Here is a 15,254-nt window from a genome sequence, read left to right as displayed (position 1 = left end):
TCACTCTTTTTTTTTTTTTAATATTTTATTTATTTATTTGACAGAGAGATCACAAGTAGGCAGAGAGGCAGGCAGAGAGAGAGAGAGGAAGGGAAGTAGGCTCCCTGCCGAGCAGAGAGCCCGATGTGGGACTCTATCCCAGGACCCTGAGATCATGACCTGAGCTGAAGGCAGAGGCTTTAACGCACTGAGCCACCAAGGTGCCCCTTGGTATTTCACTCTTACCACTCTACTGAAAGTGCTCTTGTCAAGATTCCCAGTGACCTCAGGTATAAAACTCTATGGTCAATTCTCAAGTATTCATTTCAACTGATCCACTGCCAGCATTTGACACAGTTGATTACTCTTCTTAATATCCATTCTTCACTTGGCATCTACAACACAACACTTTACTGGCTTTCTCTGGCTCTTTAAGGATGGAATTCTCTAAGGCTAAGTTGTTAAATGTCTCTATCTATATCCATTTCCTTGGGTATAGATAAATAGATAAATAGAGCATGACCAGGGGGAACAGCAGAGGGAGGGGGAGAAGAAGTCTCCTCGCTGAGCAGGGAGCCTGATGTGGGACTCAATCTCCTCCGGGATCATGACCTGAGCAGAAGGCAGACACTTAACTGACTGAGCCACCCAGGCACCCCTGTACTCAAATTTCTAATTCTGTATCTCCACTTAGATGTTTAATATACATCTCAAACTTACTATGACCAGAATTTAATTCCAGATCCCCCTCCATAATCCTCCTTGACTTGCAACCTTCTTTATCTCAGGTAACAGTCATTCTATCCTTTTAGTTACTAAGACCTTAAGAGTCATACTCTTTAATTCATATTTTTCTCTCTTAACCCTATACCTAATTCATCATTAGATGGCAATAGCGTCCAAGAATTTGATCACTTCTTCATGCTCCTATTATTCTGGTTCAAGTCAATATGAACTCTATCTTGATGATTCCGGTAATCTCCTAAATAATGTTTCCATCCTGGCTCCTCTATGTTCTATTCTTAAGATAGCAGATAGAATGATCCTATTAGAATATAAGTCAGATCATGTCATTCTGTTGCTCAAAACGCTTCACTCATTGTTCTTCTCACTAAGTAAAAAACAATATCCTTATAATGACCCATAAGGTCCTGCATGGTATCTAATTACAGTTCCTGTAACTCAGCCTACTGATTCAAAACTATAATTTTCTCGGGACACCTGGGTGGCTCAGTTGGTTAAGCGGCTGCCTTCGGCTCAGGTCATGATCCCAGCGTCCTGGGATCGAGTCCCACATCGGGCTCCTTGCTCAGCAGGGGGCCTGCTTCTCCCTCTGCCTCTGCCTGCCATTCTGTCTGCCTGTGCTCGCTCTCTCCCCCTCTCTCTCACTGATAAATAAATAAAATCTTTAAAAAAAAAAAAAAACTATAATTTTCTCTTCCTTGAGTACACTGGAATTGTCTTCCCAACAGGGTCTTTGAATATCTCTAGAACACCCTCCCCTCAGATATCTACTTAGATACTCTATTGCTCATTTCATTCAAATCTTTACTCAAATGTTACCTGATCATTCTATTTAAAACTGCAAAACCTTGCCTCCCCTTCCTGCCAACATTCTCTATGCTCCTTCTCTGAAATTCTTCTCAAACTTTTTAATTACCATCTAATATACCATGTAATTTACTTATTTATTGTCCTCTCCTCCCTAGAATACTAGTTGTTTGAGGGTCAGAATTTTTGTTTTGTTTAGAGCTATATTCTCATTACATAGAACAATGCACATGATAGGCACTCAATAAATACAAGTTGAATGAATTAATAAAATGAATGAATGATAACAAAGCATTCCTAAAAAATGAATGGTTAGTGGTACCAAATAAATTAGAGAGGAAAAGAGGGTTTGAAACTCGGATATAGACTGCATTTAGGTAGTAAGGATTTACGGATAATCTAAGCAAAACTTAGCCTATTGGCAGAAGAGCCCTGTGTATCCATTGTGCAGGTTACTGATTTATAAACTTGAGAGAATATTCTTTCTTTACCTACACTGTGAAGATAGGTCAGTAACTAGCAAAAATATTGTAGGAATTTCTTACCTTTTCCCTTTTTTTGGTCTACTTTTTTTTTTTTTAAGATTTTATTTATTTATTTGACAAAGAGAGAGAGAGATCACAAGTAGGCAGAGAGGCAGGCAAAGAGGGAGAGAGGAGGAAGCAGGCTCCCTGCTGAGCAGAGAGCCCGATGCGGGGCTCGATCCCAGAACCCTGAGATCATGACCTGAGCTGAAGGCAGAGGCTTAACCCACTGAGCCACCCAGGCGCCCCTGAGTCTACTTTTTTAGCAGAATTTCTTTTCCCTTCTTAATTTATACTAAGGAATATGAATTTGCTCATTCATATTTAAGACAACCAAGTGCTAACATAAAGCTCCACATTCAAGTGGAAATTAATTAGTTAATAATAAGTGCATTAAGGCCTTTGTTGAATTCAAAATATAGTTATTGAGATTCTGCAAACTAAAACAAAATCTAAAATAATTTAAAAGAAAAATTATCTATATTCCTTCTCCTGAGTCCAAAAACTTTTATATATGGCTGAAGAGAATTATGAAAATTCATGATTAAAACTGTTATTTCTATTTTATGAGATTTGGGGGAAAAAAAATCATTGCATGCTCACAAGAGAAATGTAAATTTTGTCTTTTAGAATTAAATGTCTATCAAACAAGGTATACTAACCTTCTCTTGTAGAGTTGGCTGAAAATGTTGAACCTTTCCAGATCCCTGTAAGGACTGCCAAATGTTGCAAAACTCATCATCATCTTTAGTAGGTACCTGGCAAAGCACAAAAAGTTTCTTAAGGAACTATAATATGAGAAAAAAATAAGGATTGATATTAAAATAAAAAAATTCATTAAAGTTATTTAGCAGTACAAAAATATTAACTTCCATTATCTGAATCTCAGGTTTTTTTTTTTTTTCTGGAGCTCAGTACAGTCATCATAAAAATATTCTATTGGAGTAAAAATGGTCTTTATCATTTGTAATTGGTTTTGAATGGTTTTACTGGAAAGTACTTAAAACATGAAAAATGCTATGGAAGATTATATTAAATTAATATCCCTGCCAGTAGATTTTTTTTTTAGTCTTCCAATGTACTGATATCTCATTCAAGCTAACATTTAACAATTTAATTTTTAAAATCTTCATTTTACACAAAAATAACAGATTAAAAAACCAGCTATTACTTATGAGGAATTGATTTTGTACAGATTAAAACTCTGAACAAATATGTACCAAAATTTAATAGTGGTTACCTATGAAATTTGATTTTTGGTTCTGTTTCCTTTGCTATTATCTCCCTATCTGTACTTTCTAATTAGTCTATAATGAACATGTATTACTTGGATTAAAATGTGGGTAAGATTTGGGGACATGGAGTTACACAATGTCTCACACAAAACAATTCAATTTTCGTCTCCAGAAAGATAAAATAGAGGAAATCACCTATGAGTTGCATGGGTAGGAACTTGAAAATGGCTTTTGATTAATGTAATTCTCTCCCTTTTAACCTCTCAAATTCATGTCATTTCATAGCAGACAGAATACAACATCTGAGTTATACAAATGTAGTTTGAAAAGTAAACATATGAAAACAGGCCTTCTCAGGTTCGTTTTTAAAAATGTATTTTTTTAAAACTGTAATTTTATAACAGACATAGGATGTTATCAGTAGCCTTTTTTTTTTTTTTTTAAGATTCCATTTATTTATTTGAAGGAGAGCATGAGTTGGGGGAGAGGCAGAGAGAGAGGGAGAAGCAAACTTCCTGTTGAGCAGGGATCCTGATGTGGGGCTCGATCCCAGGACCCTGGGATCATGACGTAAGCCAAAGGCAGATGTTTCACAATTGAGCCACAGAGGCACCCTAGTAGCATTCTTTACTAGCCTATTAACTTAAAAACAAATCTGAAATTGACTTGAACCAAAAATTTTTTAAAAACTAAGTCAAATTAGGTTTTACTTATAAAGTCTGCCTGAGATTTATAAAGAAGCAGAAATAAATGAAAGACTAAGAGTCTTACTTGAGTAGGAACAAAAAGTGATTGGGGAGAATGGTTCAGGCCTCCCAAATGCCCAGAAGAAATTGATGTATTTGAGCTATTGTGATTCACAGCTGGTTGTGGTTTCACAATGGCTGTCAACTTCTGATTTCCAGTTTCAGAGCGACTCCCATGAGTAAGATTTACCAAGGCACTTGTTGGCAGTCGATAACCTCTACCAGGCGAGCACCTAAAAAGTAAACAGTTATTTCAGAGGGAAATAATACTAAATAATACTAAAGGGAGCAGAAGAATCAAATTATTTTTAGGTGGACAATCAGTCCATAATCTCAATTAGTAAATATTACTTTTAAATTCGGTAGAAAGAGGAACCTGAAATCATAGAAAGATCTCCATTTATAAGATGATACATTTCTGAAACTGGAAAGGACTTTATTTAATCCTCATCATAATCTAGTAAAGTATGTATCTTCATTATAAATGAGGAAACTGAGGGTCAAAATGCTTTTAACTACCTACCCAAAGTAGCACAAAGGTTAAGTGACAGAGCCCATTCCATGCATCTTTCATTCTATCATAATCCTTTTTCCTGTAAGTTTTTAACTTTTCAATCAGTACTGCCCCCCAAATAAGTAAATCTCACATATAAGTTAAAAACAAAAAAATCCAATCTTCTGGCTTTAAACCTGCTAACCTCTAGTTACTTTTTCTCTCCTTCATGGTCAAACTTCTCAAGGGTCAGCTCAATTTCCTACTCCCTCAAACCACCCCAGTGTGGCTGTGCAACCACAATTCCACTAAAATTTAAATCTGCAATCATGCCACACCTCTGATTTTGATGACTTCACATTGCTTTAAGAATAAAGACCAAGATATCAAAATCATTAGCATGTCCTCAAAGTTGGCTTGCTCTTTTCTCTTACTCTCATCTTACATAGTTGCTGAAGTTGCTGACACTTGCATTCTTTTTTTTTTTTAATGAATAAATCCTTTGTTGCACATGCTATTTCTATTTCCTCTTCTTGACCATTGCCATTCTTCTTCCCTCTTCCTCCAGTTAACTATTACTCAATCTTCAAGTTCCATCTTAAATATCACTTGTCAAAGAAGACTTTCTAGAAGTCATACTCTTACAGAAACTGGAGCTTCTCCTTCCCAACACTTCTCACATTTTAATTAAATAATTAATATTATAATCAGTTACACAATTATCTCCCCCACTAAAATGAAAGCTTTGTGAGTCTAGAAAGCATGTCTATCTTATTCACTGTTATATCCCTAGTAGCATGTATGATGTCTTGCATATGACAGGAATTCAAATTGTGGACAAATAAACAAATAATGTAAAGTCACTGGCCACGTGGACATACTTACAAAGTGTAATTATCATCAGGAAATACAAACCTTATTGTTAAGCCTCCAGGAAATTCTTCATCAAATAATACTTCAAATAGTACATCAGCTTCTCTATTAGCTGTTAAATAAGAGGAATTTAAAAATCATATGATGAAAAATCAGCATTTAAGTGTCTGGCTTGTAAAAAGCATTACACCTACAGGAAAATGGTTTAGGGGAATACAGTAAATCAAAAGTAGATAAACTTGCAGATTACCTAAATGGTATTGAAGTAAAATAATATTTTAAATTAGATGTTGTGAGGGGGTTATTTTTATTTTTCTCTGTGCTTTTATCTACGTTTGAAATTATTCATAATGAAAGATTTAATAAAAGAGGTAACTTTGTGGGCGCCTGGGTGGCTCAGTGGGTTAAAGCCTCTGCCTTTGGCTCAGGTCATGATCCCAGAGTCCTGGGATGGACCCTGCATCGGGCTTTCTGCTCAGCAGGGACCATGCTTCCTCCTGTCTCTCTGCCTGCTTCTCTGCCTACTTGTGATCTCCATCTGTCAAATAAATAAATAAATAAAATCTTTAAAAAAAAAAAAAAAAGAGGTAACTTTGGAGTCTGCAGTTCAGAAGGTCTTGCAGTAAGATAAAAGACAGTGATGATCTGAAAGCATGGCAGTTTATTTAATAAAGGGAATAGAATGGAAAGAACAGAAATATTATTAGATAGAATTGGCAGGAATCTGTGACCTGTGTAGATAAAAAGGATAGAGATGCCAAAGATGACTCCAAGGTTCTGGCTGAGATGACTTGATAGATTACAGATGCCATAACTGAGATATGAGACATGAGAAAGTGCAATAAACTTAGATAGGAACAGAGAAGAACATACTTGGCAGAGAGGCTGATGAGATATATCTGGCAAGAGTAAATTTACCCGAAACACCAAGATAAAATGAAGTAATTAGCTATATTTGAATTCTAAGCCTAAATTAATAATAGATCTATTACATTACTTCAGAATTCACCGACCTTACCTCCTTCCCTCTCCCCTCTTCTTACTCCCCTCCCTCTTTTACCCCTTCCCCTCCCCCCACCTCAATTTCTCTCCACCTTTCCCCTACCCCTTTTCTACTTTATTGGTTCCATTTCTCCAGAGAACCCTAATACAATATTTGATAACATCCTAGCCTGGGATAGGAGTGGAGGGATGTCTGTTCCCCATCCCCAGTCCTGCCCAGCTGAAACCAGGCCTGTAGAGTTCATCCATTCCCCAATATTCAGCTCTATCTTTCAACCTGACACTTTTGTCTGAAATCTAAGCTCCAGAAAGTAAGAAGAGGCTTAATGAGAGGCTGGAGTTTCTCCTCTGAAGGCTTAAAGCTCACCTTTTAGGTTCTTATTCCCTATCTGTAGGAGGGGTACTTCCTCAAAAGATTATTAAGATTATAAAAGGTAAGAGGATTGTTCACTCCCTTTAGTGAATGGACTATGGAGATGAGGTCTCAGATGAGGGCTGAGGGGAAATATTTCCCTTTTTTATCCATGGCAGACATGGTTAATCAGTTACAAAGCTTTATCCCACTTGGCATATATATAGCTTTAAAAACCTTCTCAAAACAAAATTCCAAGTAGTCACTATTACTGATAGGAACTGCCAGAATAAAGAAAACTCCAATGCTACCAAAGTCCTAAGGCCTTATCAAGACAACTTAACTAGAACACAATCTAATAATATGCTCTGTATTTGAACAGCTGATGCAGGGGGTTGAGCAGACAGCAGCAGGAGGGTTGTTTCATTTTACCCATCTGGCCCTTACCATTCCTAGTCCAGACAATTAGACCAAAGTTGAGTGCTTGAGACATCAAAAGATAGTGCTGCCAGCAGCTTGACCCCTTGGCACTGGATTTGCTGCTTCATGCTAGGCTGATTTTTTTGGAATCTACACTGCAAAGCTGCTCACAATAGGCATCCCTTTGAGGCAAATTTAGATCCTCAATTGTTCTTCCCTTTTCCCTCCATTCTCTAACTTTTTCTTTTCTTTTTTTTAAATAAAAATACATGACATAAAATTTACCATCTTAATTATTTTTAAGTGTAGAGTACAATAGTGTTAACTATATGTACATTGTTGCTTCCTGCTTAGATATAAGACACAGAAATATGTGTTTTACTTTACAATTACAGATGCAGTTGAAGACACACCAAGTATTGAGATATTACCCCCTTTAATTCCTATGATGGTGCCCCGAAGGCCAACTGGAACTGAAAAGTACTCTCTCACATTTACCACACGGTCAAAGAGACGAAATTCTGCATCTCGATCAGGAATGACTCCATGTTGCTGTTCTAAAGGCTGAAGAGAAGAAAGCTTTAATTATTATTAATTCTAATTTGAAATAATTTTTCTATTACTATAACAGAAATATTTTGTTTCTTCTACACTTTTGAAATACAGGCTTTGAATTCTTTGATAGGAAACTTACTCTGTACAGCAAATGGGGCTTCACTGTCACTCGTACCTTCTTATTATTCTTTCTTTGCTGAAGAAAGAAAAATTTTTAGATATTTAAAAATATTAAATTAGAAAAATTTTTAGATATTTAAAAATATTAAATTATAAAATTATTGTCATTTAGATTTACACTAAAAATAAGATTATTATTATTCAGTTGGACATGATTATTATTCATTTTTATTTTTATTATTTATTTACTTTTTAAAAAGATAAAGATATTATTTATTTATTTGACAGACAGAGAGTGATCACAAGCAGGCAGAGGCAGGCAGAGAAAGAGAGAGGGAAGCAGGCTTCCCACTGAGCAGAGAGCCTGGCTCGGGACTTGCTCCCAGGACCCTGAGAGCATGACCTGAGCCGAAGGCAGAGGCTTAACCCACTGAGCCACCCAGGTGCTCCTATTCATTTTTAAAAGCCAAATGAAATGAGTATTTAAAGAATATTTGAAGTTCTTCAGATGCAGCAGGGGGATAATAAATTCTTACTTAAAATTTTTTCTAAAAAAGATTTTATTTATTTATTTGAGAGAGAGAGAGTGTGCACAAGCATTGGGGAGAAGCAGAGGGAGAGGAGGAAGACTCACTGCTGAGTGGGAAGCCTGACCCAGGGCTTAATCTCAAGACACCGAGATCATGACCTGAGCCCAAGACAGATGCTTAAGCAACTGAGCCACCCAGGTGCCCCTTACAATTTTTAAAGGGAAATTTTTTTGACATTTATGGCATAGAAAAATAAAATAGTATGCATAAAACCTGATGGATTTTTATAGTATAAGCTTATCTATGTATAACTATGCTAAGTTCAAGAAAGAGAACATTACTAAGCACAACATAAGAACTCTTGTATTCCTTCCCAGTTATTAATATCCCCAAAGTAACCTTACTGCTAACAAAAGATTAGAGTTACCTGTTTAAAACTTTATGTAAATGCTATCCTATTCAAATGCCTTTTTACTCTAAAAAGAATTGTATATGATGGTCAATGAAGATCTACATTAAAAGAAAATAAGTATAAAGTACTGATTTAGTGACAATACTAGGGTTTTATGGCTACTTATAAAAATTAAGGTGCCACTGATTTAACAAAGCCCTTGCTTTTGGAAACTATTATGAAATTGGCTTTGATATTTGAATTTTTTGATCATCTAACAAATGTTGGAAGAAGAGTTCTGTCCCATCTTTACTCCTTGTTAATTTTGTGAACTCACACTCAACTTAAGCATCAGCCTCCTTCTACTGTAAAACAGAAATAACGTTACCTGTTCTACCAATAAAACCATGAGGACAGTTTATATCCATTGCAATCCATAACTACCATTCACATTAAATATTTTTTAAGTGAAGTCTTACCAACTAAGAAAAATGGCAACAGTTTACTTAATTTGCAGCCACCCATCTTTAGAACACACCTTATGGAAATAAGTACAAAAGAGCATAAAACAACTCCAAGCTATAGAGACCATATACCATAGAGTTCTTGTATTTATATACTGTAAAATGCTCAAGTCTTTAAACAGACCCTATTATCTTTTATTATAAAGGTATTTCATTTATTCTTTCAACAAATCCTTACTGAGTTCCATTTATGTGCCATGTAGTGATCTAGGTGCTAAGGATAAAACAGTGGCCTATTCCTTTGCTCTACTTAGGGAGACATACATACAAGCAAGAAATGTTTGATGGTAAAAAGCAGAGAAAAATAAAGCAGGTAAGGGGGGATCAGCACTGTAGAGAGAGATCATAATTTTGAATAAAATGAATAGTGAAGGCAGTACTGACAGAAAGTCTATGCTTTCAGCCCACAGCAGACTAGGACTAATAGGGTACAACTGGTGCCCCCTGAAAACAGCAAGAAGGAGAAAAAAGAAGAAGTATTTTAAGTAATTTAAAAAAGCAGTCCCTAAACTTGTGCCTGGAGTACTGTATATGAAGACAACAACCTATATGCTTTAACGTATCTCGAGGCATTACTACATTATAGCACTGATTAGAGGACATGGCAATCAAGCCTGATTCACTAAGCAAATTAATAAACTTAGGAATTTTCACAATAAGCCCTAACCCACATATATGAAATGAAAAGTTCTGGGGTCTGGCTATTCAAAATATGATCTGGGAGCTTGTTAGAAATGGAGAATTTCAAATAAAATTTGGGGGCTTAGAGTAATAAACCTTTATTAAGTGAGAGACTCATTTCAAAAACAATGCTGTACAAATGGATTTTAGTCTAGATTGAAAGACAAAAAGAAATGCAGGTTAAAAAATGAAATGCAGGTTTCTATCGTTATCTGAGTATCTATCAAAAGATAGTGATAGTGATAGATCACAAAAAATCAAACTCTTGGCTCTAGGAGTTTTTTCCTAAAGAGAACAAGAATCATCCAGTAGTAATTTTTCAGACTGTCTTCATAGCTCTTGAATATGTGATAAGAGAATTAAAAGAATAAAAGCCAAGCATCGTTAGGCATTAAAAACAGACATTATTAGAAGGAGTTTACATGATTTAACTTAGTTAATCCTTTTGATGACCCTGTGAAGTAGTACTATTTGACTCTCATTTTATTAATGAGACAATAGGGACATGGAAAATAAATATCTGAAGTATCTGGCCTAACATTAAAAGTGTTGAAAGAGAAATGGGGGAAAATGGCTTCAGAGCCCATTTCTTAATGTAGTTTGCTGTGAGACTGCTGTGTTAACAAAGCAACATCATTTTAATAAAAAGGCAAATGTATGGAAAATAAAAGTTAAAAAAAAGAAATATAATCAATCCATTTTCCATTACATCAAGACAGAGATCAAAATAAGTAAAATAGTTAAGCCTACACAGAAGATTATGGGTTTTTAAAATCAAGATATAAGGGCGCCATGGGTGGCTCAGTTGTTAAGCCTCTGCCTTCAGCTCAAGTCATAATCCCAGTATCCTGTGATCCAGCCCCACGTCATCTCTCTGCTCAGCAGGGAGCCTGCTTCTCCCTCTCCAGGTCCCCTGTGCTTGTGTTGCCTCTCTTGCTATCTCTCTCTGTCATAAATTATTCTTAAGGAAAAAAACCCCTCAAGACATAAAAAAATAGGAAAGATTAAACAGGATTTCAAAAATAAGGAATATGTTTAGAAGTGATTCTGTAAAAGTGAATTAAACACAATGTTTATGTTCTATAAAAAGAACTATGTCTTTAAAGAACTTAGAATAGGAAGGAATAGGGGATGAACTTTATTTCTTAATCACAAACTTTGGGGGCACCTGGGTGGCTCAGTGGATTAAGCCACTGCCTTCGGCTCAGGTCATGATCCCAGGGTCCTGGGATCGAGCCCCACATCGGGCTCTCTGCTCAGCCTCGAGCTTGCTTCCTTCTCTCGCTCTCTGCCTGCCTCTCTGCCTGCTTGTGATCTCTCTCTGTTAATCACAAACTTTGTATTTTGGCTAGAATTAGCGAATATTGATTCCTAAAATTAGAAACACCATTAGAACATAAAATTTAAATGTGATAGCTTTTATATATTAAAGTGCATTTTTAAAAATTCATATGAACTTATTAATGGCCACTGGAAGTGGCTGTTACATTTTTTAAACTATAGGATTACCTGTCATAAATTAGAATCATTGAGTTCATGTTTGGTTGAAACAAAAATAATCTGTCAAATTATATACAATCCATTTAACTTCAAATCTCATCAGTCATCTTGGTTATTGAAAATAAGTACCTTGCACTTTTCAACTTCTTCCTCAATTTTCTCAACAATAGCTGCATCCAGAATTTGTAAATCACAAGAAGAACGAGATAAAGTACTGACAGGATGTCCCTTTAGCCAAGTAATAATTTCTTGAACTTTCTCAGCACTACATTAAAAACAATAATTTTTTCACAATAATTAAAACTTTCTGAGGTTTATACAAAAGGTGTAATAAATTTCCGAGGGTTGTGAATTATAAAAGATATCAATTACATAATTAATAATTAATCACTAAACTTAATTGGGACTAATTATAAATCTCTCAGTAATTAAAAAACCCCACAAAATTAGTTTAAAAGTACTTTACAGATATAAGTGAAACAGATTATATGACGATCTTAAAGCAAATATATAAAACCCTCCCCACAAAAGTAGTATAAATTCTTTTTAAACTAGCTACTGTACCCTTCACTAGAACTACTAAGCTGAACTATGAGCCAATAAAAACCACAAATTTTGCTTACCCATTCTCATTTTCTCCAGGCCAAATGTCATCTTCATAGAATACATCCTCCTGGCTGTTTTTGGCTATGTAACTAAATAGTTCTGGAGCCCTAGACAAACAAACAAAAATACTGCTTAGAAAATATATATGGCTAACTTCACATAAACTTCCTATCAATTAATTTTGGATTCCAAGGGAACATACAAAACGTATTGAGGACTGATTATTACACACAGAGTATTAATAAGGGATAGAGCCTAATGATTTGAAAGTATTCGCAGGCCCTCAAAAAACTCTCAGTAGCTATGGGAGAAATGATTCAATTCATAAACTGTAATAAACTTCAATTACTTATAAATTTCAATTACTGACTCTAACTACTCTCAGATCATAATGATAGGTGATAAATGACAAAAATAATATCTACACATTCATTTTCTAATTTTCACAACAAAGCTGTGTACAAGAAAGGCAATGCAACCATAATAATCTACAAGGTCCACCATTTACATTATCTCAATCAAGTAAACTTTAAATCAAGATTTAATAACTAAACTAACCTAAAAGTTTCTTCTGATATGCCTAAAAACACCATTGCTTCCTAAATAGTGCAGGACTTTTAAATACACATAGCAGATTGAACATATGTGCTTAATATTTGCTCACTTCCCAACCTACTAAAAAAAGAGTAAAGTATAAAATAGGGCATAGACCCAGAAAGGCATGAAAAGAGAAACGTTAAGTCTGAGAGCATACATGAATTGTTAACAAAATTTTAGAAACTGGAGACTGTATAGGTAAGTATTAACTGGTTTGAAAGACAGGAAAAAGCTACACCCTAAGCAACCAGGGTGGGAAGTCAACAACAAGCAAGCTGATTTAAACCGTGCATGTCTGCAAAAGCTCTGGAATTAGGGCTCCAGGTACATTTTAATGCTGTAGTATGGGCAGGGTGAAGTTTACTAGACTTTTAGCTGAAAATTTTGTATAATAGCAGTTGGTTGATCATGTGCTTACTTACCTTCACCCCAGCACAAGACCTGTCTGTAGTTTATCTTTTGGAGAGGTTGAATAGAGGATGCTCTAGCTTTAGGAATACAAGGCACAGGGAGATGTGTGGGTAGGACATAAAGAGATGATAAGGAATTGATGACAGTCTAACTACTACATAACGTGTTGCTAGAAAGCAGGCTAGGAAGTGTAACTTCTTTAGGAAGCATACTCTTGAGATGAAAATAAGCAAGAAGGAAGTTTATCAGAGGGCTCTTGTGGAATCAACACATGTAGAAGGGAAGGAAAAAGGGAAGGAAGCAAAAAAGGGAAAAGCTGGGCTGTCATCTACTGTTAATGAACTCCTTGGTCAGTTCTACAGAGATCTCAAAATAGGATGGTCCTTCAGAATTATCCTGAACTAGGGCAATCAGGTCGGCTAGGTCTCACACACCTCCTTGTAGATCAGGTGTTGGATCTGTGGCTGTTGTGGGAAAGGGACATAACTTTAGGTGAGGCAGTTCTCTTCTGTAAGGCAATCCCTGAAGAAAGCTCATAGCTGAGGGCTGTCTGACAACACTATTCTAGCTGCCATAGAAATAAGTCATTTAAAAGGAGGTTTGGAGGGATTTCATATTATCCATTCCATAATAAGATCCCTTTTTCCCAGTTAATAACCAAAACACTGGAAGTCAGTTTTGTTCCTCATATCTGTTCTCCAAGGAAAAAGCTGGAGGAGCCAGCCTGTGGAAAATATACACACATAAGTAGTGATATTTGGAGGCCCTTTGTGAAAATAGCAAAGTCCCACCTGACAAGCCCCACCAAAGCACACTAAATTTCCAATCTGCTTTTTAGCACCTCATTCCTAAATATGATTAGACACCAAAGAAGCACCAGAGAAGTAAAAAAAAAAAAAAAAAAAAAACTTAAAAATAAACGGTGAAGTAAAAAAAAAAAAAAAAAAAAAAAAAAAAGAGCAATTTGGAGAAAATAGAAAATACAGAGAATAGAAGAAAAACGAGAACTACTATCTTAAGAGAAAAAGACACTATAGAAAAGGAATGTCAAAGGATAAGGACACACTTTGAGAAATTAAAAATGATTAAATCAAATAAAAATAAAAATGATATGAGATAAAGTTGAAGAAATCTCCCACAGAGTAGAACAGAAGTATAACAATATAGAAAATGGGTAAGAAGAGATAAGAAAATTAAGAGGATTAATCCAGAGGTCTGTCATCTAACAGAAGTCTCAGAAAGAACAGAAAAAAAGAGAGGAGGAAATTATCAAAGAAATAATACAAGGAATTTTCTCATAATGGAAGGGCATCAGTTTTAAGTGTGAAATGACTCAACAGCCAAAGGAAAGAATACTCATACCAAGGCACACATCATCACATTATTAAAACAGCACTGGTAAAGGGAAGATTCTGAGAAGATTTCAGAAAATGGAAACAGATCACACACAAAGATTCAGAATCACGATGGCATAGGACTTCTTACCAGCAAAGGAAACAAAAAGAGAACAGAGTAGTACTTTTCAAATTCTAAGGAAAAACTTCTGTAATCTAGGATTTTACACCCAGGCCAGCTATCAATCAAGTCTAGTCAGGGAAGAATAAAGACATTTCCAGACACACAAGCTCTCTTAGGAAACTCTTGGAGTAAGTGCTCCATCAAACTGGAGACATAAGACAGAAAAAGGTATGAAAGTCAGGAAATAAAGGAATCCTGTAAGGCAGAATGGTGAAGGGAATTCCTAGGATAAAAGTAGAGAGAAACCTTAGAATGACAGCTATGTGATAGCTCTAGAAAATAATTAGTTTACATCAAAGCAAGAAGATAGAAGGTTTCAAGGAGGAAGTCTATACGAAAAAACAGAACTGAGAGATCTCCTGATCTGTTTGACTATACAAAATCTTCCAGCTATGATAAAGAGTTTAGGGTTGAATTAGTTATGTGAATATAGACAATAAGGAAATGATCAAAAAAGACGGGGAAAACAAAAATGTGTACCAGAAAGGACATGCAACCATCTTAATCTACAAGGTCCACCTGAGACCATTTACATTATCTCAATCAAATAAACCTTAAATACAGATTTAATACAACTATAATGAAAGGGGTAATACACACACACACACGTGCAGGAAGGTGAGGAGATAGAAAGGGAAGGTAGTAG

At 35.6% G+C, this 15,254-nt stretch overlaps 1 protein-coding gene across 2 annotated transcripts in view; it reads right to left on the bottom strand.

The window, feature by feature from the left end:
* The window catches only part of XRN1 (5'-3' exoribonuclease 1), a 99,600-nt gene that overhangs the window by 23,143 nt on the left and 61,203 nt on the right, over positions 1-15,254 (bottom strand). For both annotated transcript variants that reach the window (XM_059391814.1, XM_059391816.1), the window contains exons 26-32: positions 12,100-12,189; positions 11,606-11,741; positions 7,870-7,926; positions 7,607-7,739; positions 5,444-5,513; positions 4,061-4,268; positions 2,717-2,812 (exon numbers count right to left, since the gene is read on the bottom strand). In XM_059391814.1, the coding sequence (XP_059247797.1) occupies positions 2,717-2,812; positions 4,061-4,268; positions 5,444-5,513; positions 7,607-7,739; positions 7,870-7,926; positions 11,606-11,741; positions 12,100-12,189 (790 nt within the window). The remainder of the gene's footprint in view (positions 1-2,716; positions 2,813-4,060; positions 4,269-5,443; positions 5,514-7,606; positions 7,740-7,869; positions 7,927-11,605; positions 11,742-12,099; positions 12,190-15,254) is intronic.

This window comes from Mustela nigripes, chromosome 2 (assembly GCF_022355385.1).
Source record: "Mustela nigripes isolate SB6536 chromosome 2, MUSNIG.SB6536, whole genome shotgun sequence".
In the NCBI taxonomy this organism is placed as follows: domain Eukaryota; kingdom Metazoa; phylum Chordata; class Mammalia; order Carnivora; family Mustelidae; genus Mustela; species Mustela nigripes.
The sequence above is the reverse complement of the archived record's forward strand: the minus strand, read 5'-3'. Positions and strand labels throughout refer to the sequence as shown.